Source organism: Tachysurus fulvidraco, chromosome 9 (genome assembly GCF_022655615.1).
Source record: "Tachysurus fulvidraco isolate hzauxx_2018 chromosome 9, HZAU_PFXX_2.0, whole genome shotgun sequence".
Lineage (NCBI taxonomy): Eukaryota > Metazoa > Chordata > Actinopteri > Siluriformes > Bagridae > Tachysurus > Tachysurus fulvidraco.
The window spans coordinates 5,032,951-5,057,550 of record NC_062526.1 but is presented as its reverse complement, the minus strand read 5'-3'; the positions used below and the strand labels follow the sequence as shown (position 1 = coordinate 5,057,550).

General features: G+C 39.9%; 1 protein-coding gene across 19 annotated transcripts in view; it reads right to left on the bottom strand.

Annotated features, from left to right (window-relative positions):
- Positions 1-24,600, bottom strand: part of cacna1ba (calcium channel, voltage-dependent, N type, alpha 1B subunit, a) — a 129,602-nt gene that overhangs the window by 53,771 nt on the left and 51,231 nt on the right. For 15 of the 19 annotated variants that reach the window (XM_047818817.1, XM_047818820.1, XM_047818816.1 and 12 more), the window contains exons 8-19: positions 17,886-18,001; positions 12,758-12,847; positions 12,258-12,341; positions 9,449-9,667; positions 6,847-6,959; positions 6,521-6,633; positions 6,154-6,285; positions 3,356-3,428; positions 3,162-3,279; positions 2,930-2,997; positions 2,265-2,371; positions 685-738 (exon numbers count right to left, since the gene is read on the bottom strand). In XM_047818817.1, coding sequence (XP_047674773.1) covers positions 685-738; positions 2,265-2,371; positions 2,930-2,997; positions 3,162-3,279; positions 3,356-3,428; positions 6,154-6,285; positions 6,521-6,633; positions 6,847-6,959; positions 9,449-9,667; positions 12,258-12,341; positions 12,758-12,847; positions 17,886-18,001 — 1,287 coding nt within the window. The remainder of the gene's footprint in view (positions 1-684; positions 739-2,264; positions 2,372-2,929; positions 2,998-3,161; positions 3,280-3,355; positions 3,429-6,153; positions 6,286-6,520; positions 6,634-6,846; positions 6,960-9,448; positions 9,668-12,257; positions 12,342-12,757; positions 12,848-17,885; positions 18,002-24,600) is intronic. The other 4 variants (XM_027162849.2, XM_027162850.2, XM_047818828.1 and 1 more) reach the window with 1 other exon arrangement.

The following is a 24,600-nucleotide window of genomic DNA, read 5'->3' as shown; positions in this document are numbered from 1 at the left end:
TTTACATTAACATTACACATCTGTAATATGATCGGTCGCGAACGTAATAACTAGACGATATAACCTTAATTATCTTAACATAGAGACAAAGTGAAGGTTTCTAATAGACCAGATTTTACAAGCTCCTATTTTTTTTTATTAGACAACCAATCACTTCAAAAGAACGTGTCACCTAGTAACTGCTTAAGCCCCGCCTCCTCTCTAAGATAAATGTGTTTGTATTTTCCTTGCTCAGAGCTGCTCTGTGATTGGTCCTGAATCTCTCTTAAGATAAGATTCCTAGTTAGAAATGTTTAAGCTAAATTAGGAGCTCTCTGAGATCATTCTTAGCATCTTTATAAACATGCGCCCTGATCTCTAGCCGAATATGATAATGGCCGAGGTGTATGACTACAGCATCCACGCTACACTGTTTTATCTAACTAAAGCATGAGGATAAATAAAAATAAATAATTAATATAGTCAAAATGACCTAAAATGTAGACCTAGAGCTGTATAAAGATCATACATGGATAAAAGCGGTCCGAGTATACATTACAGGAGATGTAGCACAGTCAGAGCTCTGATCAGCGTACATGTAAAGTGACTGAAGATGGAAAGATGGTCTCGAGACAGAGATTTGACTGCAAAAAAGGAGGATGAGAAATGCAGGAGCAAAAGATATAAGAGAGTAAAGAAACTCACGGAGAATCAGAGCTGGAGTTGGAGGAGCCGTGCGACAGCGCACCTCCATTGAGCCTTATAAAACGGCACAAATCAAAAAAAGAACAGAAGGAAAAATATCGAAGGGGAAAGAAAGAGCGGAGCAGGGCCTGAGCCGGTGGAGGTGGAGGTCACAGACTCGGGCCCCACACCACAAAAGTCAACTGAAGCATGACAGACATTTCAACCAAATGAGAAAAGTAACATAGTATTTAGCAACACATTTATCCTTCAGGGTTTATTTCGATAAATGCGAGTCAGATATTTGAAATGCTTCAAAGAGGAAGGAAAAATGTTTTGTAAATACAGTATAGAGATAATTCAGAACAGAAATCTAAAATCAGGAGTGGACAAATCAGGAGCCTGATGTCCAGAACAAGCACTAGTTTTTTGTGTACTAGTTTTTGCCTGTCTGACAAGTAAAGAGAAAAATAAAAATAAAAATCCTTTTAAAAATGATGAACTTTTACAAATCTAAAATTTTGCATTTATTTTGAAGCTGCTGTATGTTTACATTTAATACGCAGCATAGACCTGGTAGCTGTAGCTCACACTCCCAAATTGCTCTATGTGTGACGCTAAAACAATTCTTACAGGTTAACGTGTGTAAAGGTAACAGACGTAGATACTGTACGTGGGAAGAGATCGAAATGATATCCATCGTCAAGCTGCAGCTAAAACAAAAACATACCGTCATGTTGTCAGGTTTAACAAAAAGCGAAATTCCCGTCGAACACGGATTATATTATTATTCACGTTATATTATTATTATATTATTATTAGTATATTATTATTATTATTCTCTATCGATGCATGTAAATGACATCACTTCTACCATTTTGCCCCTAGTCGCTTAGCTTTCCAGGTAACCGTGGTAACAAGACTAAGGGCTAATATTACTTCCCTGGTTATTCTTAACGAATGAATAAATGATTTGTCCACTCCTGTAAACTGATACCAAATCAAGCAAAGAACATTCAAAATGTAAATGTCACTATTAATGATTTTTAAACTAACAAAAACGACTACGGGTTTGGGATGAATTTCAGCATCGGTAAAAAAATAAAATAAAATAAAAAAACTGGCCATAATGACATGGCAGTTATTTCAGTGTTTTAAGGTTTTTTTTCCAACCTTAAATCCCATTAAACGTAATAATAATATTCTACTATAAAAACGGTGCAGCTGATGTGAAAACGAGGTTGGATTAGAGATTAGAGATTAGTGGAAATAAAATAAGTACTTGAATGTCCTTTACTAGTCTAATGCGCTTCATAATACACTGTTTATCCACCGTTTCCATCATGGCTTATTAATCAGATCAAATTGGCTAGATTTGAGTTGTTGGAGTGATGACAGAACTTACACAAAAATCTCACACACACACACTCACACACACACACACACACACACACACACACACACACACACACACACACACACACATACACATTTAAACATTCCAGACACCAGACATGACAGTACTTAATAATACAAGACACATGGATTAAAAAAAGAACACATACAGACCAGATCTTTTTTTTTTTTATCTTGTTACTTACGCTGCGAGAGAAAGGCTAGCAGCTGACATGGGGCTGACTTCCTTCACCTCTTTAGCCTTCTGGAGAGCCAGTTTCTTACTGATAGCCTCTTCCTGTTCCTCTTCATCCTGTGATAAAGGAGAGTTTACTGACTTAATATATGACCCGCTTTTCAGACTCGACAAATCAAATACTGTGACGTCCCGAGGGACCGATAGTACTTGTCCTCCTTCCATGTACTGTAGATACAGTATTAATGTAAAGCAATAAATCCTGTCAGAAGCATGGAGCTCCATTAGTGTGAGTTACTGAGTGAGATGAGCATCAGGCATCGGTAAACAGCTGACACAGACAGGGTTATGGTGCCAATAAAGGGCAGCAGTGTATGACAGGATCTGGAGATAGGATCTCCTCGTGTTTAACCTGGACACACGTGGACAATTCAGTGTGTGTGTTTGTCTGTGTGTGTGTGTGTGTGTGTGTGTGTGTGTGTGTGTGTGTGTGTGTGTGTGTGTGTGTGTGTGTGTGTGAGTAGGTGTGTGTGTGTGTGTGAGTAGGTGTGTGTGTGAGTAGGTGAGTGTGTTGGTGTGTGTGTGGAGTAGGTGAGTGTGTGTGGAGTAGGTGAGTGTGTGTGTGTGTGTGTGTGTGTGTGTGTGTGTGTGTGTGTTTGCACTAGAATAAACCACCTTTGTGAGTTCCTGTGCATTTGCAAGGTTGTCGACAGCAATAGCCAGGAAAACGTTAAGAAGAGTGTCTGAACAGATAACAGTTAAGGGAATAACACACACACACACATACACACACACACACACACACACACACACACACACACACACACACACAAGGCACTGACACCACACAGGTCCAATCCCATCATGCCATCACAACACGCTGCTTATTTTTCAGCCTAGAGGATACAGTTTCCAAACAGCGTGAGGACGATGAAGTAGACTGAGGAGAACATGCCACTGCCCACTCCTCCCTGAGATTCGATCCCATGGTACATCACTGCATTCCAGTCTTCTCCTGTCAGAATCTACAACACAAAGCACATCTCTAACCAGACCTGACACACCAGCAAAACCCAACGCTGTTGATTTCATTTTTTTTACCTGGAACACCGTCAGAATTGCTGCTGGGAAGGTGTCAAAGTTCGTTGTCGGGGTCTCGTCTTCAAAATTAAACCTAAATCACAGAAAAAAAAATTTGTAAGAAAGTCTAGATAGAGGATAGGCAATAACTTTTCACGCTACCATTACTTCATTTGTCAGTTAAACCTCAGTTATTACTTAATTTTTAATTTACTTTCATTTCTCCTTTATGTAACGTTCATTTCACGTCAGTTACCTTTAAACCAAGGAATAATAAATTGTTCTACACCTTTTTAATGGCTAGGATACTCTTAAAATGGCCTAATATCGTCTCCACACCTTTACCTTCATAAATAATCATAGAAACTATAAGCATGCCTGTATATGTTATGAATATGTATAATATCCTTCCTATATATATATATATACAGTATATAAATCACTCCACCGATCCTTTTGTTATACAAAATACATTGTCATAGCTATGTGTCATGATTCAGCTCGGACTTTGGCCATGTGCAGTTTTGTTTACGTTTCTCGTCACGTGTCTGCCCCGCCTTCGTCTGCTCCTTCCTGTCACCACACCTGCTCCTCATTGTGTCATGATTGTCTTGTGTATTTATTTGTGCCACGTTGCCTTGTGCAGCACGGAATCTACTGTTGTCCTGTCTTGTCTTCAGTCTTTGTCATGTTTCGTGTCCCCTTTGTTATTAAACCCTGTTTTGTTTTGCTATCCTGCGTCTGGGTCCGCTTCCTGCCCCGCATCATGACACTATGAGTCTGTTTATTAATTTTTATATTAAAAGGAAAAAAAAATATTTCATTTTTAATAGAGTCAGAAATAATTATATTCTAAAAATAATTATATTCTAAAAAAACTAAGAATAATTATATTTTAATCATTATTTCAGATTTTTTTTTTTTTTTTTTTGGACAGTATTTCTGTTGTTTTTTCCCCCAGCTTACTTGGGCAATATGTTCATGGAAACAAACAAACAAACAAACAAACAAACAAATAAAACCAAACGTTTTTACAATACTGTTCAAAAGTGTTTGGGATCACTTGGAAATTTCCTTGTTTTCCAGTTGGGCCCCGGGGCCTCCCACTCCTTCTGAACCAGTCAGTGCTGTTCTATGAGGGAAGGAGTTCAAACCATGAGAAGATCTTTACCATTAAAAGGAAACAATACCTTTCTATCTGGATAATTTGAGCCTGTAAACAAACCCAAAACTCCTGATTCTCCAGACACTAAACTAACCTTAAAGAAGGTTAAGGCCACTTTTATTTCATATTTATATAGATTTTTTTTTTAGAAGGAGGAGTGTCCCCTGGATCTTTTCCTGGAGGATATACAGTATTAGGAGAAACTAGTCGTTTATACCAGTTCCCTTTCTGGTAAGCAAGATGTTCTGACGAGCAGCTGAACGCAGCAGAAGGAGGGATTGAGGATATAAAAATTCTCCCTCAAACATGACTCCTGCTCAGATAATGATTAGAAATCCCCGTAAAATCTCCTGACCTGTCAGATGGTTTAGGGAATTCCTGTGTATTCAGAAGAAGAAAAGCATATTGGCTTTGGTACTTTGATCATCTGCTACCGTACTCGCCTGCTTCGTCTTACTCACACTGAGTTCATCAATTTCATAATATTTTGAAATAGAAAACACAAGAAGCCTTTTCCATAGTCGCGACTCTTTGAACTGGAATAATGACAAAAGGTCAGAATCGACTGTCCTGTGGCTTTTCTCTGCTACGACTCAATAACATTTGTGGAAACTATTTGTTTATGCAAGTCGCCGATCGTTATGGCGGATCGTGTCACTGGATGTTTACACGTTTCTGCCGATATTTACCTTGTGGCAAAAGTGCACGCAGGCAGTTCCTCCGTTACACCGCTTTATCAATAATTCATAGCCGAGAGAAATGAAATCCTTGGCTATTTTTTATTCATCCCAATGGAATCCACATCTATGCTTGTCACACACACACACACACACACACACACACACACACACACACACACACACACACACACACACACACACACACACACCCACACAAGGCTAAAACCACAAGCCATCTACAAACTATTCACCCTAGGTAGAAATCTTATCAAGCCAAAATACAGTCAAAGATGAACTCCTTTAGTTTCACATCAAAAACAGATCAATTTTTCTAAAATGTCACCAGGTTCACTTTGTTCACTGTTAATGGTTAGTTCATCACACACTCTGTGCTGTTAACTCAAATAGACATTTATGACTGAATGACTGACTGGGTGACTAGATAACAGTCTGATGACTGACTTAATGACTGAATGAATAATTGACTGAATGATTGATTAAATGATTAAATAACTGACTAAATGACTGAATGAATGACTGAATGTCTTAATAACTGACTGACTGACTGAATGAATGAATGAACGAATGATTAACTGTATGACTGAATGACTGACTGACTGAATGACAGAATGAACAGTTGACTGAATGACTGACTGAATAAGTGACTAAATGACAGACTGAATGACTGACTGAATGACTGACTAAAAGACTAAGTGACTGAATAAATGAATAAATAACTGACTGAATGACTGATCAAATGTTTGATTGAATGTCTAAAAGACTGACTAAATGACAGACTGAATGAATGACTGAATGGCAAAATGAATGATTGAGTGTCTGAATGACAAAATGAATGAATGAATGAATGAATGAATGAATGGATGGATGGATGGATGGATGGATGGATGGATGGATGGATGGATGGATGGATGAATGAAATATAAAATAAAGCAAGAAAGAGTATAACGACTCACTGTCCCCCAAAGAGCTGCATTCCAAGCAGAGCGAACACCACAATGAAAAGGAACAGGAGGAACAACAGGCTGATGATGGACTTCATAGAGTTCAGCAGAGACACCACCAGGTTCCTCAAAGAGTTCCAATACCTAATACACACACAAACACACACACACGGATAAATACATCACACCCAAAAAGCTTTCAGAGAATCAATACAGCTAGCATGCATCTGAAATAACTTCTGAAAGGGAATGTGTCTGGGAAGGAGTCTCAGAAAATACAATAAATCTGCAGTGGATTATAACATGGAGGCAGCACTTTGGAAAAGGACATCCGCTCTGAAATATTATACAGGCATCGGGGATATTTCACTTTTCTCACTTTGTAACCTTGAAGATCCTCAGCAGCCGAAGAGCTCGTAACACGCTGATGCCGAAAGACGCCCCGGGTTTAACTGCCGCCCATACCACCTCGAAAATACTCCCTACAATCACCTGGACAGAACAGAGACAGAATGGACAAACATCCTACATTTGTGTTCTTTCTTCTCTTTTTTTTCATTCTTTTATACCACTGCAACAACAACAATTCCCAAAACGCACACTTGTACTGTAATATACTGTGTGGTGCTTTATCACTACTCAAGGCAGTGTATGTTATTTCAGAAGCAATTCATCACGGTCGTTTAGCGCCGAGGAGACACTCACGCCAAAGTCGAAACAGTTGAAGGAAGAATGGAAGTAGCTCCGAGGGCCGAGGCCGTACATCTTCAGACTCATCTCAATCAAGAACAGGCCCAAGAATACAAACTCTGCCAGATCTGTAAAATACACAGAATTATTTCATACATTTCAAATGCAGTGTGAAATAAATGGGGAGAAGCATAATACACAAATAAAATAAAAACTCAACAATCCATCAAATACAATGAATAGATAGGAAGTAAAAATGATACATGATATTAAGTGCTTTTGAATGTTTGTTTTAATGAAAATGAATTAAAAGGTTTATCCTTACTTTAAGGTGAAAAATTTTGGAATTTGTGAATTTGATAGTTTTTTATAAGTATTTTGGGGTTTTTTCCCAGCCTACAAGTGGGGAAAAAATATATATATTTAAAATTATAAATAATTAAAAAAAAAAAAAATACGTTTTTTATATATAATAAATATAATAATTATATAATAATATAATAAAATACATTTTTAATAACAGTATCGTACAAACATTTGTGTGAAAAAAAACAAAATTTTCTACATTTTTTACATTTTTATATTGTATTTTTCTATCTTATTTCATTTCCTTGTTTTCCAGATGGGTCCCAGTCCTTCTGAACCAATCAGTGCCGTTCAATAAAGGAAGGAGTTTACACCATGAGAAGAAAGAAAGTTCTTTCTATCTGGATAATTTGAGCCTGTAAACAAACCCACAATTGCTGATGCTTCAGACACTAAACTAACCTTAAAGAAGGCCATTTATAATTTTGTATAAATAAAGACCTTTTTGGTTTGGATGCAACTACGGATTGTCTTTTAATTGGACCAGAAATGTGACACGACTCTCATCGCTCCTTTAATCAGTAAAGCGGTTTTCAGCACAATTCCAAAAATGTTTTCTAAAAATCAATTAGTCTTATAAAGTGATTATATCTTCAAAACCCTATTTCTGCTCTCTAAGATGCCCAAAGTGTTTGTTCATAAACATCCCAAATTTGAAGGATTTTATCTTTAACCACTTAAACTAAGATTTTATCTTTAAACACTTAACACATAAACTGTACGGTTATCGACAGAGGGGAAAAACACACGTCTCACACTGAAAACTGAATCATTTTATATCTGCCCGGACTTTTGGCCATATGCCTTTGTTTATGTTCCTCGTCAGGTTTCTGCCCCGCCTTCGTCTGCTCCTCCCTGTCTTCACACCTGTTCCTAATCGTGTCTCATTGTCTTTTGTATTTAAGTGTTCATTGCCGATGGCAGGGCGGAATCATTAGTTAGGTGTACCTTAGTTACCTTTAGTCCCTGTTACTGTAAGTGTCGTCACTTGTGTTGTTTTAGTTATTGTCTTTTACTGTGTGGTCTTCATTATTTATTAAACCCCGTTCATTTGAAGCTATCCTGTGTATGGGTCTGTCTCCTTCCATCATGGTTGTGATGATATCAGACTTATGGCAATAAAATCATTCATTTTTACTGACTGAAAATGTCTGCTGAGTCCATTTCCATTCAACCAGCAGTATGGAACGACAGAGTAGTGGTATGAAGAGTTAACGTAAATCATAGAATCGATTTACACTTACTTTAAAAATCTTCATGTCCACCCAAATTAGCATTTGAATGTTGATACATACCTTATGTTAGTAAAACAGGACTTTACTGTGGTACTGTACATTTCAGAGACTTTTTTTTTCACTGATGTCCAAAAACCAGCCCCCTACTGCAGTTAGGTCACCTCCATCACCAGAAAAGGACTCTATCTGCCGTCTTCATACATAAGCTGACATATTATTAACTAGCGTTGCTGATTGACAGGAGAGATCGTACTGTATGTCAACCTCCCTGACATCACAAGCCATTTTAGCTCTCATGGCTTGAAATCTGTGTCTAATACTGTATGTTAAGAAGTAAACAGTAAAACAGAAATCAAAAAGGATATTATCTCAAACGCATCTTTCATTCTCTCAATATGATATAAATATACTCTAAAAAAAAACAAAACTTGGCCATCTTTTGCTTTTTGCTTTCGGATCCTCTTAGTTGAGCTCTTCAGCTTTGCACAGTCCACCAACCCACACATCTTTCCTGACATATCAGTTCTAACGCTGCCTGATTTCACACACCGCCTTCTTCAGATCAGGTCTTTAGACTGAGAAGGTCATGAAAAAAAAAAAATTCTTTTTAAACTATTTTGCTGTTGATTTTGGCTTAGGTCTTGTTGCATCCAGGATACACCTACGATGCATTTTCAACTGCTAAGAATTCTAGTTATATATGTGAATAAACTGTAAAACAGATGCATAATTTCTTTAGCAAAAACAAAACAAAACATAGGAGATAAAAAAATTTCCTATGTGTATATTTTTGTATTTTATTTTTTATTATACTGGGATAACTAGGACAAATGAACTTCAACTCCTGAATGCAGCAGAAGGTAGACACAGTAGCTCTCACTCTTCTAATACATACTCTTTACATTAACTTTTCCACAGGTTATTAAGTTAGTACTGTAAGTGCTATTAACATTCAGCCCACAACGAATGATAGGTATAACCTGCTGGAGTATGTCTTGTAGGTAGTGGGTACTTACAGAGAGCGTAGGTGAGCCACCTAGGTTGGTCGTAGTGCACTATAGCCACACACAGCGTGTTCAGACCCACCAAACACAGCACCGTCCAGTAGAAGCCCTGAGACTTCACCATGCGGCGGATGAAAAAACGCACTCGCTTTTCTTTCCTGCGCAAATACGAAGAGCTCTCGTTCTTGCTGCTCTTCACGCTGGCCCGAGCAAAAGGGGAGCCCTGGGGTGCTGAGTATAAAGAGGGGAAGAAGAATGCAATGGTTCAATTTACAGAGTTTTGCGAGGAATCGTTAAAACAAATCATGTCAGAAAACTTCGATGATGGTGTTGTTCCTAAGTCGAGGCACAAAAGCACCCACGGCTTTATGATCAACAAGAATTTAAGCATGTAATAATATGCAAATTGGATATGAATTGTACAAAATCTCCAGAGATGCTCTGTTCTCTTGCTCTGATAAACTGGTGTCTAAAGCAATTTGCATACTAGAACATGATTGGCTCTTATATTTTATGATGCAATAACACTTACATAAACATAAATATGTAGAAGATAATAATTTTTCTAAATGAAATGTAACAATGTTTTATTTATATTGGACAGTGAACTCTGGACGTCTTCACAAATCAGCTTTACAAAAATCAGAACAATTTTACAAATACAAATTTCCCAAAAAGAATTCTGACTAAATATTTGCAAATTAAATTAGGTTACAAAGTTGCAACGCTAATAAACACAGGCGGAGCTCCTGTACCGACTCTGTGTCTGCCTCCCAGAAATCTGTGCTATATTAAACTCTCAGTAAAACAAATTAAACTCAAATGTCAAGGCCGGGTGTGAAAAAAGAGACAGAAGTGAAAAATTGACCCATTAGCATCTCATAATTCGCCCTGGCTGAGATGAGGAATAATCATTTCAAGGGCTATTTTAATCTGGAAATCTGACACAGGAGGAGCCTCCGACTTTGGCTAGCCCCTCCACCTCAGCACCTCCATACACTTTTCCACCACCTCATCTTTCCTTACTATTCTCCCACACACAACATTAATCAAATGCTAAAAATTCCGAACTTATGAATGCAAAAGTTGATGTTAGAGTGACATAAATATTACATTCAGTATTATTTCCTTACTTCTTTATGTGTCTATTATGATTTATAATCCCACTGTTCCGGTGTCGAGCAGAAGAAAGGTTCCCCCTTGAGCCTGGTTCCTTCTTGAGGTTTCTGCCTCATGTCGTTTTAGAGGATTTTTCTAGCCATTGTCTAGCCACCTCTGGGTTCAGTTCACTCTCACTCACTCATTTTCTACCACTTATCCGAACTTCTCGGGTCACGGGGAGCCTGTGCCTATCTCAGGCGTCATCGGGCATCGAGGCAGGATACACCCTGGACGGAGTGCCAACCCATCGCAGGGCACACACACTCTCATTCACTCATGCAATCACACCCTACGGACCAGGGGAGGAAACCGGAGTACCCAGAGGAAACCCCCGAGGCACGGGGAGAACATGCAAACTCCACACACACAAGGCGGAGGCGGGAATCGAACCCCGACCCTGGAGGTGTGAGGCAAATGTTTAGCACGTTTTTTGTGATGACATGAGGAAGAAACCTCGACAGGAACTCAGAAGAGAACCTTCATCTCTGTGACACTCTGTGAAATTCTACATACTCTATACTGTGTACTATATGCTCAATTAATAAACCAGGGGTTTTAACTTGAAGACTGTCTGGTTGAAGTTATCAACTGTTCACTGATGGTTCACTGTGATTACAATCACAATCCAAAGCTCTCCAAGGTTCTTAAGTGGTACCACCCACAGCAATCCCAGGTATTTCCATGCTGTCCATGTGGAGATCCTCAGCAGCAGCGAGCAGACTCCAAGTGATAAAAACACCATGACAATGACAATATCAAATCTTTATTCAAATTGAAGTTGAATAAAAAAAAAAACATGATTGCAGCCACTATAGCAGCCTGAAATCATAAGCACCAATGTCACCATAAAATCCAGAGTGACTTACAATTACACAACTGACCAATTGAGTTTCAAGGGCCTTGCTCAGGGACCCAGGACATGCAGTTTGGTGGACCTCGTATTCAAACTGGGATACAACCTTCTGATTAGTAGTCCAACACCTTAACCACTGAACTATTACTTCCAATAAAATGAGTATTCTCTGACAATCCCTCACAGCATAACGAATAGTTACTGTATATAAAGTAAATTTTACCTTCTGAATTTAACTTTTACCTTCCTCACAACAAAGTTCAGGGTAATGCAGCTGGGTGCAGGAAAGATGTAGACCAAACAACACCAGGGGGAGTTAAAAAAAAGGCTCCTCAACACCCAGTGAATGAATACTAAAACATTACACCACTTTAGAGTACCATTAAACACCAGCTGTAGTTAGAAGTTAGAAAATGATCTTCCCAAATTTAACTACCCAAGTTTTTGTCCCCAGAATATTCAACTCCAGAAATTTGCTGTGGTAAAATTATCACATTTATCACTTTATCACATTATCACAAATTTGCTGTGGTAAAATATTACATTATCACAAATTTGCTGTGGTAAAATACCACAAGCATTTCTATTATTGGAGCTAAATTACAAACATACTGCAGGATGTTAGTGCTAACATGGGAATGTTCACATTTGTTAAAAATGCTCGTTGATGCCACTTATTATATTAATTTGTTCCTGCCTGTGATATGTTGCTTTCTTGGTTGGTTCTTGCAGGATTCCAGTCCTCATAAACACCTCTAGATGCCACTTTGTAGGTACATAATCATGGATTCCAGGCCTGATGCTTACCGACTGACAAGATATCTGTGAAATGATCCTCCCCTTCTTCTGCGTTGATCAGGTCGTTCTTGCTCTTCTTGGATCGTTTCAGAACTGAAAAACCAGATGCACATGTGAAAACGAGGAATGCCAGGATGAGAAATATCTTGGAATGGAAAGTAGATGAGTCAAAACATCTGAGATCTGTGCAAGCACAGCCAGAAAAACAGACTGAGTGTCAGAACCCAAATAGAAAACACAGGCAACATCAAATCACACAGAAAGCAGACATTAAGATAAAAGCACAGAAATGCACCGAATGTAAGGGAACAGATTCATTCGGCAATACGGATGATTAGTAACGTGATAGTTAAAACACAGACACAATCACAGAATCGCACAGTGAGTGTGTGCTGTTTAGGAAAAACATGCAGCTAAAAGCACTTTTGAAAACAAAATAGAGCAGCAACACAACTTGGACATGCTACAGTAGCAATTAGCTTCATAACAAAACAGCAATCAATTCCAACCTGGGTTGTTGCATTTCCTCTTGTACCAGGCACCGTCCAGTGGAGACTTCTCCTCTGCATGCTTGTCCTCCTCAGCGAGCATGACTTCCTCTAAACAAGGAGAACGGAGAACATTAGCATTCTGGAAGGAGCATGTGGCTTATGACAGCGATGTCACCGGGTGCAAATTTTTTCCCACCCAGTTGAGCAGACCTGTAGCTGTCAGGTGAGATCTTAAAAACACAGCACTTCTATGACATAATCCAGATCTGGGCCAAAAGCCTGAACATGGGCTGTCACATTATTCTGAAAATCGCAGGTGTTTAAGTACCAAGGGGAAGGACACAGTTATACTGTAAGAAAGACCAAGCTGATAAATCTTTTGTGAAAAGGTGAAGTGGCTCATGGAAAGAAGCCCCATTTAAGGGTTTTTATAGAATTATACGCTTTGGAGAAAAATAGCTCTTCAGCAGTTCTTTGAATATTTCAAAATTCTAAATAGGGACCGCTCTTGAATAAATAAAACTCTGCGCTGAAACGATGAACATAATACCTAAAAAAATAAATAAATAAAAAAAGAAATATTGGTTTCCTTTGACTAACAAGGAAACTAAATTACAACAAACTAAATACTCTTCAAGGGTTCTGAATGAAATATATAATTATTCATTCATTCATTTTCTACCGCTTATCCGAACATCTTGGGTCACGGGGAGCCTGTGCCTACTGTATCTCAGGCGTCATCGGGCATCGAGGCAGGATACACCCTGGATGGAGTGCCAACCCATCGCAGGGCACACACACTCTCATTCACTCACAGACTCACACACTACTCACACATTTTCCAGAGATGCCAATCAACGTACCATGCATGTCTTTGGATCGGGGTAGGAAACTGGAGTACCCGGAGGAAACCCCCAAGGCACGGGGAGAACATGCAAACTCCACACACACAAGGCGGAGGCGGGAATCAAACCCCGACCCTGGAGTTAACCACTAAGCCACCGTGCCCCCAATATATAATTAAATTAAATAAATATTTGTTTTTTTAAAGGAAAGGTTTTACATGGTTACACCTGGAGTTTTTTTTTTACCACTGTACATATTTAACCCTGTATTTAGTATCAAATCATTTAGGATTAAATTCATATAATATTCAATGATATTTCATATATTTTGCCATATTTTGGTGTTTATATTCTGAACAACGTTGTCAAGGAACTGGCAGAGAAATACGGAGTTAGAAAGCTGACCGTTGTCTATTTATACATGGCATGATAATTAAATGAATAATGAATGGCATCCACTCTTAATTTAAATCTGGGTTGCTTGACTTTGACTCCTACAGTAAGTAACATTATAAAACATTAGCAAACAAATTCTGTCCTCGTAGCTCATTCATTCATTCATTTTCTTCCGCTTATCCAAACTTCTTGGGTCACGGGGAGCCTGTGCCTATCTCAGGTGTCATCTGGCATCAAGGCATCGAGGCAGGATACACCCTGGACGGAGTGCCAACCCATCGCAGGGCACACACACACTCTCATTCACTAACGCAATCACACACTACGGACAATTTTCCAGAGATGCCAGTCAACCTACCATGCATGTCTTTGGACCGGGGGAAGAAACCGGAGTACCCGGAGGAAACCCCCAAGGAACGGGGAGAACATGCAAACTCCACACACACAAGGCGGAGGCGGGAATCGAACCCCAACCCTGGAGGTGTGAGGCAAACGTGCTAACCACTAAGCCACCGTGCCCCTCGATTGTAGCTCAGATACGTGCAATAAAGAAGTGAAAAAGTTGAGTTTATTGGGTTTGGTTTGGAAGCCTCTCTATTAGATGAACCCTTTGTTGAACAGGTACCTCTGAAGAAAAAAAGAGATCCTCCTCACTAAAGGTGTCAAGTGCAACTTCAATTTGTTTATTAGAGGGTTTGAGCCAAAAATGTTCTAAAGCAAGACATCCAGCTATATATAATGTTTGTTTCAATTTTGGACCGAAAGTGGTCCAGCTGTAAGTTCTGTTTCCATCATGCATAAGATATGACCTCATCAGGTTTGAGATGCGGCTATGTTCTGCCAGCCAGATATAGACTAATTCATCACCTTTATTCAATGGCAGTATACACGCCAGAAGTAAAAGGGTAAGCGTGGGACAGCACCAGGCCTTCACTGGCTTACTAGCAATTTAGATTAATGGGAAAATTCACTTCTATCACCAAAATATACAGATTACAAAACCACATGACCTTCACATGAAGCAATCTGGAGTAATGCGTTTAATTACAGTATGCATTTTACTGAAATGCTTCCTTCTTGAAAAGCTCAAAGCTCAACTACCATGACAAAAGGAGACTTGGGAGAATTACTCTTCCAAGTCAATTACATCTCCACAGAGCTGGACCGGTGGGCCGCTGGACGATGACAAGCTCCACGCTGAGACATCGCTAATTAGTTCTTACAGGAGAGATTACAGGAGAGATATTTTTCAGGAATCGCTTATATATGGCCTTTACAACATGATGTCAACAAATCCGCTTCTTTCTCACGCAGGATGTACAGAATTAACATTTATAGCTGTTTAACCCTTTTTAACAGAACACTGGCATTTCATCGTTTCTATCAGAGGAAGACATTTCAATCGGTATAAAGAAATAAATTATTTTATCACAGCAATTCAGTATAAAATTAGTTGGCTTTCAGTGTGAGATGTAAATTTTAGTGGGTGAACATAAACACCTTCAAATTCTAGATGTTCATGTACGAGCACTTGGAGCATCTCAGAGAGCAGAAATGGGTTTGATATCAACATTTACTTTGAAGATTGAAGAAACATTTCTGTCAGGACCACTTTGTCAAATGAGAATGTATTAGATGATAGCATACAGTTAATGTTGGCGGTATGGTTCTGTTCTGGGCAGGAAGCCACGCGCCCCTCCGTGCGCATGCATGGACCGAGCGGGGAGAGCAGCAACTAGAAAATAGAATAGACCCCCACCTATAACTGTTATGACGCGGGGTAAGGAAGCGGACCCAAACGCAGGATAGCAAAACAAACAGGGTTTAATGACAATGGGAACACGAAACAAGACACGGACTGAAGACAGGACAGGACAACAGTAGATTCCGCGCTGCCATCGGCAACGCGGCACACTTAAATACAAAAGACAATCAGATACAATTAGGAACGGGTGTGGAAACAGGGAGGAACAGACGAGGACAGGGCAGACATGTGACGAGGAACATAAACAAACAAGTGCACGTGGCCAAAGTCTGGGCTGAGTCATGACAATAACACAACCATTAATCATGCATAGAGTTTTTTTTTGTGGCAAATAATAAATTAATACATGGATAAATAAATAATTAAATAGTACGCTTGACAACATGGCCTGAAGGAACTAACACGATGCTTGTACTTTGGTTTTGTTAACTTTTCTATGAAAATACTGCCCCTACTAATAGGCTAGAGAATAACAGAAATACTTATGGAAAAACTACAAATTCTTAAATCTCTGAGTGTCTGATTGCATATGAGCTTAATATTAAACACCACGATGGACTGGGACATGACAAAGTCATTCTAATGTACAATTTAAAAAAGAAAACTTCTATTTTGTCAGAATTAAATTGTTTTTACTAAATGCTCAGTAGGAACTACATTAATTCCTTTGTAATTTCCATTGTAGAACCAGGATCATGCCAGGCAGTGACAAGACAAAAAATTGCTTTCTCTGAACAGCAACCAGCTGCCAAACACAGGCTAAGTATTTCCAGCTTCCTTTTTACTTGGCTGAATGTTTGACACTAATGTTGTGTTCATTCATTCTTTAAATGATTCTTCCTGATCATGGTAAATGTGAATCCACAGCTTTGCCCAGAAAAACTGGAGTCACATTCTGAATGGAACATTCATTCATTCATTCAATTTCTACCGCTTATCCGAACTTCTCGGGTCACGGGGAGCCTGTACCTATCTCAGGCGTCATCGGGCATCGAGGCAGGATACACCCTGGACGAAGTGACAACCCATCGCAGGGCACACACACTCTCATTCACTCACACATTCACACACTACGGACAATTTTTCAGAGATGCCATTACACCTACCATGCATGTCTTTGGACCGGGGGAGGAAACCGGAGTACCCGGAGGAAACCCCCTAGGCACGGGGAGAACATGCAAACTCCACACACACAAGGCGGAGGCGGGAATCGGACCCCCAACCCTGGAGGTGTGAGGCAAACATGCGGGAGAACATGGAAAACTCTGCACACAAACCAAACCAGGATCTCTGGAGTTGGAGCTGTTAACACTACCCCCTGTACCACCATGTAACTCATCTATTTGATTAAATTCTTAAATCTAACTTGTGTTTAGATCTGTTGTAAGGTCCTGATGATGCTGCGGCAAGAAGCTCCATCACCAGAAGCTCTGAGAACAACACGCCATGCTCTCTCGGTGAGTGGGATGGCGTTACTCGCAATCTCCTGTCAGTTTCAGTGATATTAGCTAATCATGGGTACCTACAGTATAAGCTCGTGTAAGCTTCCTGGGAGTGTGTTACACTGCAAAGCAAGCTACACTGCTACAATGTGAAGTAGTATGAGAAGCGCTATGTGCTAGCTTTCACCCTCCTTGCTTGATAGCAACTTTCCCCAGTGCAGAACCGTTCCATCTTGTAACAATCAGGATTAACTGTACTCAGCACTGTGGTGAGTAAAAATTAGCAGGAAGAGACAGAGGAATGAAGGAGATGAAGGTTCAATATGGTGGAACCTAGCTGGTGCTAGCAGAGTCGTTAGGATTGTTAAAGTCAGACAAAAAAAAACATTTTTTTCTTAATGTATTGTTTTGGTGGTCTCTACACCTTTACAACATCTGAATGTTGTAAAAGGCTTCCTGCCTATATGCCAAGTTAGCTCAATCATCATCTTTAGTTAGCTCATGCTCAGCATCCATATTTTCCAGTTGCCTAGTAACAGTGTTATGCTACATTAAATGCTTGAATGATGGGCTTTGTAGTGTACAGGAGTGTGAGCTCCTCACAAGTGTTCCTCTAACACACACACACACACACACACACACACACACACACACACACACACACACACACACACACACACACACACACACACACACACCTGCTTTACAGATCCACTCCAGGTAGCCGGTGAGCTCTCGCTCAATCTGCTGCTGCCTGCGTAGCTTTAGGAACTCCTGCCTCTTTTCCACACGTTCCCGCTCCTTAGCAAACTCTCTGTAGAGAAACACACACACAGAAACACAGAATCATCAAGGGAAACACACTATGTAGCGTGTGTGTTTGTGTGTGTGTTATACATGGTATGGTGAGTCAAGTTATGCAAAAAAAAAAATAGCAATTAAAAAAGAGTTAACTGCTGACAGAAGTTGTATGTTAACAGTATGGTATAAACACACAAACACACACACACACACACACACACACACACACACACACACACACGCGCACACACACATACACACAAATTATGTTAAGAAGTATTGCCACCTGACATGAAAAGCCTGTAATGAGCATAATCTTGCGTCAAGACTGTGTAGTTATATTCTAACACAATAAAATGATTATAATTATAATCTTTCTTTATTCTTTTTTTTCTTTTGTTTCCTACTGGACTTAGTTTAAAGCGGTACCTCAGACTCTGAACAAAGACTATACACATGACTTCATTCATTTAAAGAAGACATGTATTCAGTTTACTAATCAGACCAGAGATTTGAAATAAAATGAAAAATCGATGTTATTAAACTCTTCGTTTTATAAATTACCTCCAGCACCTGGAAGTAGTCTCTTGTCTGGTGACCTGCTTTCAGCTAAATCTTCTTCTTTTTCTTCTTCTACTTTCAGTTTTTCCCGTTAGAGGTCGCCACAGCGAATCATCTGTTTCCACTTAACTCTATCCTCGGCATCCTCTACTCTCGCACCAATTACATTCATGTCCTCATTCATCACATCCATACATCTCCTCTTTGTCCTTCCTCTAGACCTCTTACCTGGCAGCTCCATCTCCAACATCCTTCTACCAATATAACCATCTCCCTCCTCTGTACATGTCCAAACCATCTCAATCTAGTCTCTCTGACCTTGTCCCCAAAACAGACAACCTGAGCTGTCCCTCTGATGCGCTCGTTCCTAATCCTGTCCATCCTCATCACTCCTAAAGAGAACCTCATCATCCTCATCTCTGCTACCTCCAATCTCTAACACATACAGCATAGCTGCTCTCACTACTGTCCTGTACACATTTCCTTTGATTCTTCCTGACACTCCTCTGTCACACAACACTCCTGACACTTTTCTCCACAAATGATTGGATAAACCACATCATCTGCTCCAGAAGTTACACTGGTTCATGTTAAACACATGTCATAGTCATTGAACCCTAAGTGTTCGCTCGGCTTCATTAACGATTAAGTAAAATACGCAATTAAGTACAGTATTTCATTCAGTCTGCTAAAACACTGTACTACGACGACCTTTACAACAGAAGTTGAAAATCTTAAAGAAGATTTCGACAAACTGTTTTTAAAAGTGCTTCGACAGAGTGTTTGCATTTACAGTGTCAGCCCTTATGACACAAACACATAGTGAAAGATGGGGAAAAAACATTCTGCCATCTGTTATTACACCGATTAAAGCATGATGGCATATTGCTGTTGACAGCCAGGTGTGTATATGAACTGTGGCGGATCATCGGGTGATTAAAAAAACCAAGGTGAAAAACCTGGAATAAAAAATCCTGAGGGAGGCGATGCAGGCTGGAAGGATAGAGAAAGCCTGTGCAACCACCCTGATAGAGTTATTGAGCTGGAGAACATGTTATTTATCTTTCCCTCCACCCACAGAGGAGCTTCCACCAGGTTCCATTAGCTCTAACCACAAGCTTGGAGAAAAAAAAAGAAAAGAAAAAAGAAAAGAGAAAGAAAGATAAGTAGGAGGCAGGGTAAAGGAGGGGGGGAGAGAGAGAGAAAGTGTGGGAGGAAAAAGAATCGTGAAGAAAACATGGAACGGGGCAGAAGGACTTCCCCCTGCCTGAGCTATCTGCCCCCACAGAATCCTTCCTGCAATGCAGCAGCAGTGGGAGTGTGACACGAAAAGTCCCTGTAAGTGTGTCTGTACACGTGTGGGCAGCCTAGAAGGAATCCCAGTCACTGACATCTCTGCTGAATACACACACACACACACACACACACACACACACACACACACACACACACACACACACACACACACACACACACACACACTCTCTCTCTCTCTCTCTCTCTCTCTCTCTAACAAGGAGCCTTTAATTCGAAATACTTAATCAAACGTTTTTCAACAAGAGGAGTTTTTTTGTTTTATGTAACAAAATAAAATCATTTGTCAAAGATTACAGTTTAGTGACTAAAGAACAAAATCTTGTACTTTTTTTTTATCCATTTCTAGTTACATGTTTTAGAACATCCATAAAACAAGAAACTACACTATTTCTCTTTCTAATAAAACAAACACGTTTTAAACCAACAAAAAAACAACACAGCTTTACACATGGAGCCTCCTTCCTTCCTTCCTTCCTTCCTTCCTTCCTTCCTTCCTTCCTTCCTTCCTTCCGCACAAAGATGTTCGACACTATATCAACAATGACACATATCCATTAAGTTAACTGTCATTATAAAAACAATAAATGAACACAAGCACATCATTATAGAAACATTTAACAGCACCTTCTGACCAATCAGATTTGTTCATTCAAAAGCACTGTGGTATAAAAGCTTTTTAATAGAAGCCTTTATTTTTGTCAAAAGACGTTGGAGGTTGGGGTCAGAGCACAGGGTCAGTTATGATACAGCACCACTGGAGCAGAGAGTGTTAAGGGCCTTGCTCAAGGGCCCAACAGGTGCTGGGGCTTGAACCCTGTTCCTCTGATCAACAACCCAGAGCCTTAACCACTTGAGCCACCACTGCCCTATTTAACATACAACTCTTTATCCACAGTATAAGATGGGGCTGTATTTTAAAAATATTTGATCCTTTTCTTGGTTGAAAATGAACAGCTACTGTACATACTGTAATGACCTTTTATATCGGCGCCTCTGTAGTTTCTAATCCTCAGGAGTATTTGATCAATCTTCCTTCAGCAGTAAAATGCTTTCGAATCAACATTGTAAGAACACAATTTAACAACTCAGCACATTTACATAAAAAAATCCCTGCAAACTTGACACTGGACTAAAAAAAATCGATGTCTTTAACTGTACGTTTTGCCATGTCAGATTGCAGGTCCTGAATTTAGCTTCCACTCTGCTAATTAAGCTAATTAAACTCGATCGACCTTCTGATACTAACACACGTACGTGACGATATAAATCAGATTAAATGATAGATCAAAACAGCTGCACGAGGACAATCCACATCATATATCATGGTGACGATGGAATAAACACGTAAACATGTCGGCACTTCAAACAGAACCGCACGGCTGATGTCGGAAACCGTCATGTTTAATCCCTTTTCTGTCATCTTCCTCTTATAACTTTATCTCTCTTTACTCTGCATGTGGCTGTAAATTTGTCTGTATCATTGTGCACAACTATACAGCTGCCATTGCATGCGGATATAAACACACACACACACACACACACACACACACACACAGGCACAAAGAGACACACCCCAGTTGCCATGGCAACCGAGAGAGCCTGCAAGTCTGAGTGCGTAACTGAAGATCAAAGTAAAAGTAAAATACAACACAAGGGACCAAACACAAGACTATGTGTTGTGTTATGTCTGTAACATCAGACAAAATAAGCATCAGACTAACGCTGGGTTTTGACTGTTCGAGGATAGATGGGCGCAGTAATGTTTTGAACAGCGTGTTCTCCGAAACGGTGTCACACAAGAAGAAAGCCCTCGGTATAGTAACAGTGTTTTATGCCTGGATACAAGAAGACTGAAACAAGATGAGAAAAGATGACAATAAGGTTTTGTGGAACAATAAGGCTATTTTTTTCATAAAGAACATTTGAACCTTACCGTAAGGTAGACAGTCATGAACCGTTGTAATGTTCTATTAATCTATGTAATTAACACTGGACTCGATTGTTTGTATTTTTTCAGCAGACAATTGGTTGTATTTTACAGCTCATTTACCAGGAAGACTGTAGATAGCGAAGATAGCGCTTTCCTTCAAGGGTGTGTTTGCAACATGGGCATCGTTTTACACGTCTTGGAGGAAACATGTGTTGTGTTAGACATCACCCTCCAAGCTTGTAGCTCACAGTTGTATGATAAACAAAAGCTGGAAAGTCGAAGGGAACTGACACGTGAGCAAATTGTCACAACCAGAGGAGGGAGGAGACAGACCCGTATGCAGGATAGCTTCAAATGAATGGGGTTTAATAAATAATGAAGACAAAGACCTAAAAGACGATAACTGAAACAATACAAATGACGACACTTAACAACGACTAGACATGACGAAGGGTAAACGTAACTAATGATTCCGCGCTAAAATAAAAATAAAAATAGGAAAATTAATATACATTTGATTTCAGGACCCTCGTCAGGCTATACAGTACCGTCTTCCCATCTGCGTCTTGCAGACCAGCGCCGTCTCCGTGGTCACAGGCCGAGACTTTAATAAATCATTTCTGACATTGCCAGAACTCATCGCCAGGTAACACATCACATTATGCATTCTAAGACCGCCGATCTCAATTCATGGCCAAAAAATTCTTTCACGATGCCTGTGTGAAAAATCAGACCGATAACGTTACCAGATGTGATGCCAATCATTGGGACAGAAGGTTCATCAGTGGGACAGAAGCTTCCGATATCACATAATATTTCCATGTGACACACAGCATGAACTGTTTGTGCCCTGAGTTTCTACATCAACACTTTTTTTTTTACAGTGTACCCGCATAGTCCTTTAAAACACATTTATAAGCAAAGAATAAAATACAGAGCCATGAAGTGCTGACCCTGGATAATGTGAAAGCTGACATAACTTTATTATACGTTTAACTAATGGCAAACTGCTGACAAATTGATTGTTGAAAGCTGCAAACAGGATGTTACACATGAGGAACGTACACACGATACCACATGGCCGAATGAACGCAGCTTGATTTTCACACAAACTCTTTCTTTCACCACATAGACCCATAGACTCTCTTTGCCCTCTTACTGTCTCACTCAAACACAGGCAAACAAACGCACATAAACAAAACGCAACACTGTGACGCTGTGATGTGAGAGCAGCTCGGATAGGAACCACAGCATGAAAATAATCTCTGTGGAGAAGAGTGTCTTCAAAAGCAAGAGCTCTGACACCTGGAGCTCTAAAAGCTGGTCTAAATAAGTGAATTCCATGCCATAAGGTCCAAGAGCATGTTGAACTGATAGGAAAGGGCAAGCAAAGGAGAGAGAAAGACAAAGAGAGCGAAAGAGAGATGCATGGAATTAATTTAGCGAAAGAGAGACCCAAGTAAGGCATCGAGTGTTAGTGTGCAGCAAAAAGACCAAAACAGATGGAGTGTGAGCAAGAAAAAGAGAGTGAGCAGGAACTCCCTGACTACTCGACAACTCCCCCTCTGCCCATCAGCCCAGGGGCTGCACATGTCTACCAGAGAGAAAGAGAAAGGGAACCAGGGACAGGCCCTTCTTAATAATGCAACAACATCCAGGTATTTGAAAGAAAGAAAATAATTGAAAATAATAAACAGATGTAAATCTAGAAAGAAAGAAAGTAAGAAAGAAAGAAAGAAAGAAAGAAGGGTTTACGATGCCACAGTGTCACCGTGGTGCAGAGTGGAGGAGCTGTTTGGTGATAGAAGGCTGAAAATGAGATTCGCTTTCCGAGAAGTCATAAATTTAACTCTCTGGTAGCAGCAGCACCACAGAGCACTCATCGAGCTATCCTCCATTAAGCCTCTGTGTGTGTGTGTGTGTGTGTGTGTGTGTGTGTGTGTGTGTGTGTGTGTGTGTGTGTGTGTGTGTGTGTGTGTGTGTGGGTAGGTAAGAAACAGATTGAGAGATGGAAAGAGTCACAGAGAGAGACAGAGCAAAAGAGAGGGAGTGTTGGAGGGAGGAGGTATAGCATCTGTCTGGGCCTTTAGGCCACATCACGACTGATGGAAGACAAATCTAATTGTAAGTAACATTGCCTTGACATAACACCGCTGCCTAATCACATTGTCAAGCACAATGCACCCTTTACTGCACTTAATACCACAATTGCACTTTTCATGCACAGGCTACAGGTTAATAGATCTTTCATATTTACATTACAATGTACACCAATCAGCTATGACATTCAAACCCCCTGCCTAATGTTGTGTAGATCCAACAAGTGCCACAAAAACAGCTTGTGACACGTGTGGACTCAGCTAGACCTCTGAAGGTGTGCTGTGGTATCGGGACCAAGACATTATCCTGTAAAGATTAGAACAGTTTGTCCAGCACATCCCACAGATGCTCAATTAGATTGACATCTGGGGACTTTGGAGGCCAAGTCAACACCTTTGTCATGTTCCAGAAACCAGAAGGATTATTTCAGGAAGTATTATCCTTCTGAAAGATGTCATGCCATTAGAAAACACAGTTGTCATGAAACTCTGCCCTACAACAATGTTTAAGTTGGTGATAAATGTTAATGTAGAATCCAGATGAATGCAATGACCCAATGTTTCCCAGCAGATTATTGCCCAGAGCATCACATTACCCACCACCGGCTTGCTGTCTTCCCATCCTGGTTTCACCTCTTCCTCATGTAAGCAATGCACACACCACATGATGTGAAAGAAAACATGACTCATCAGACCAGACCTTCT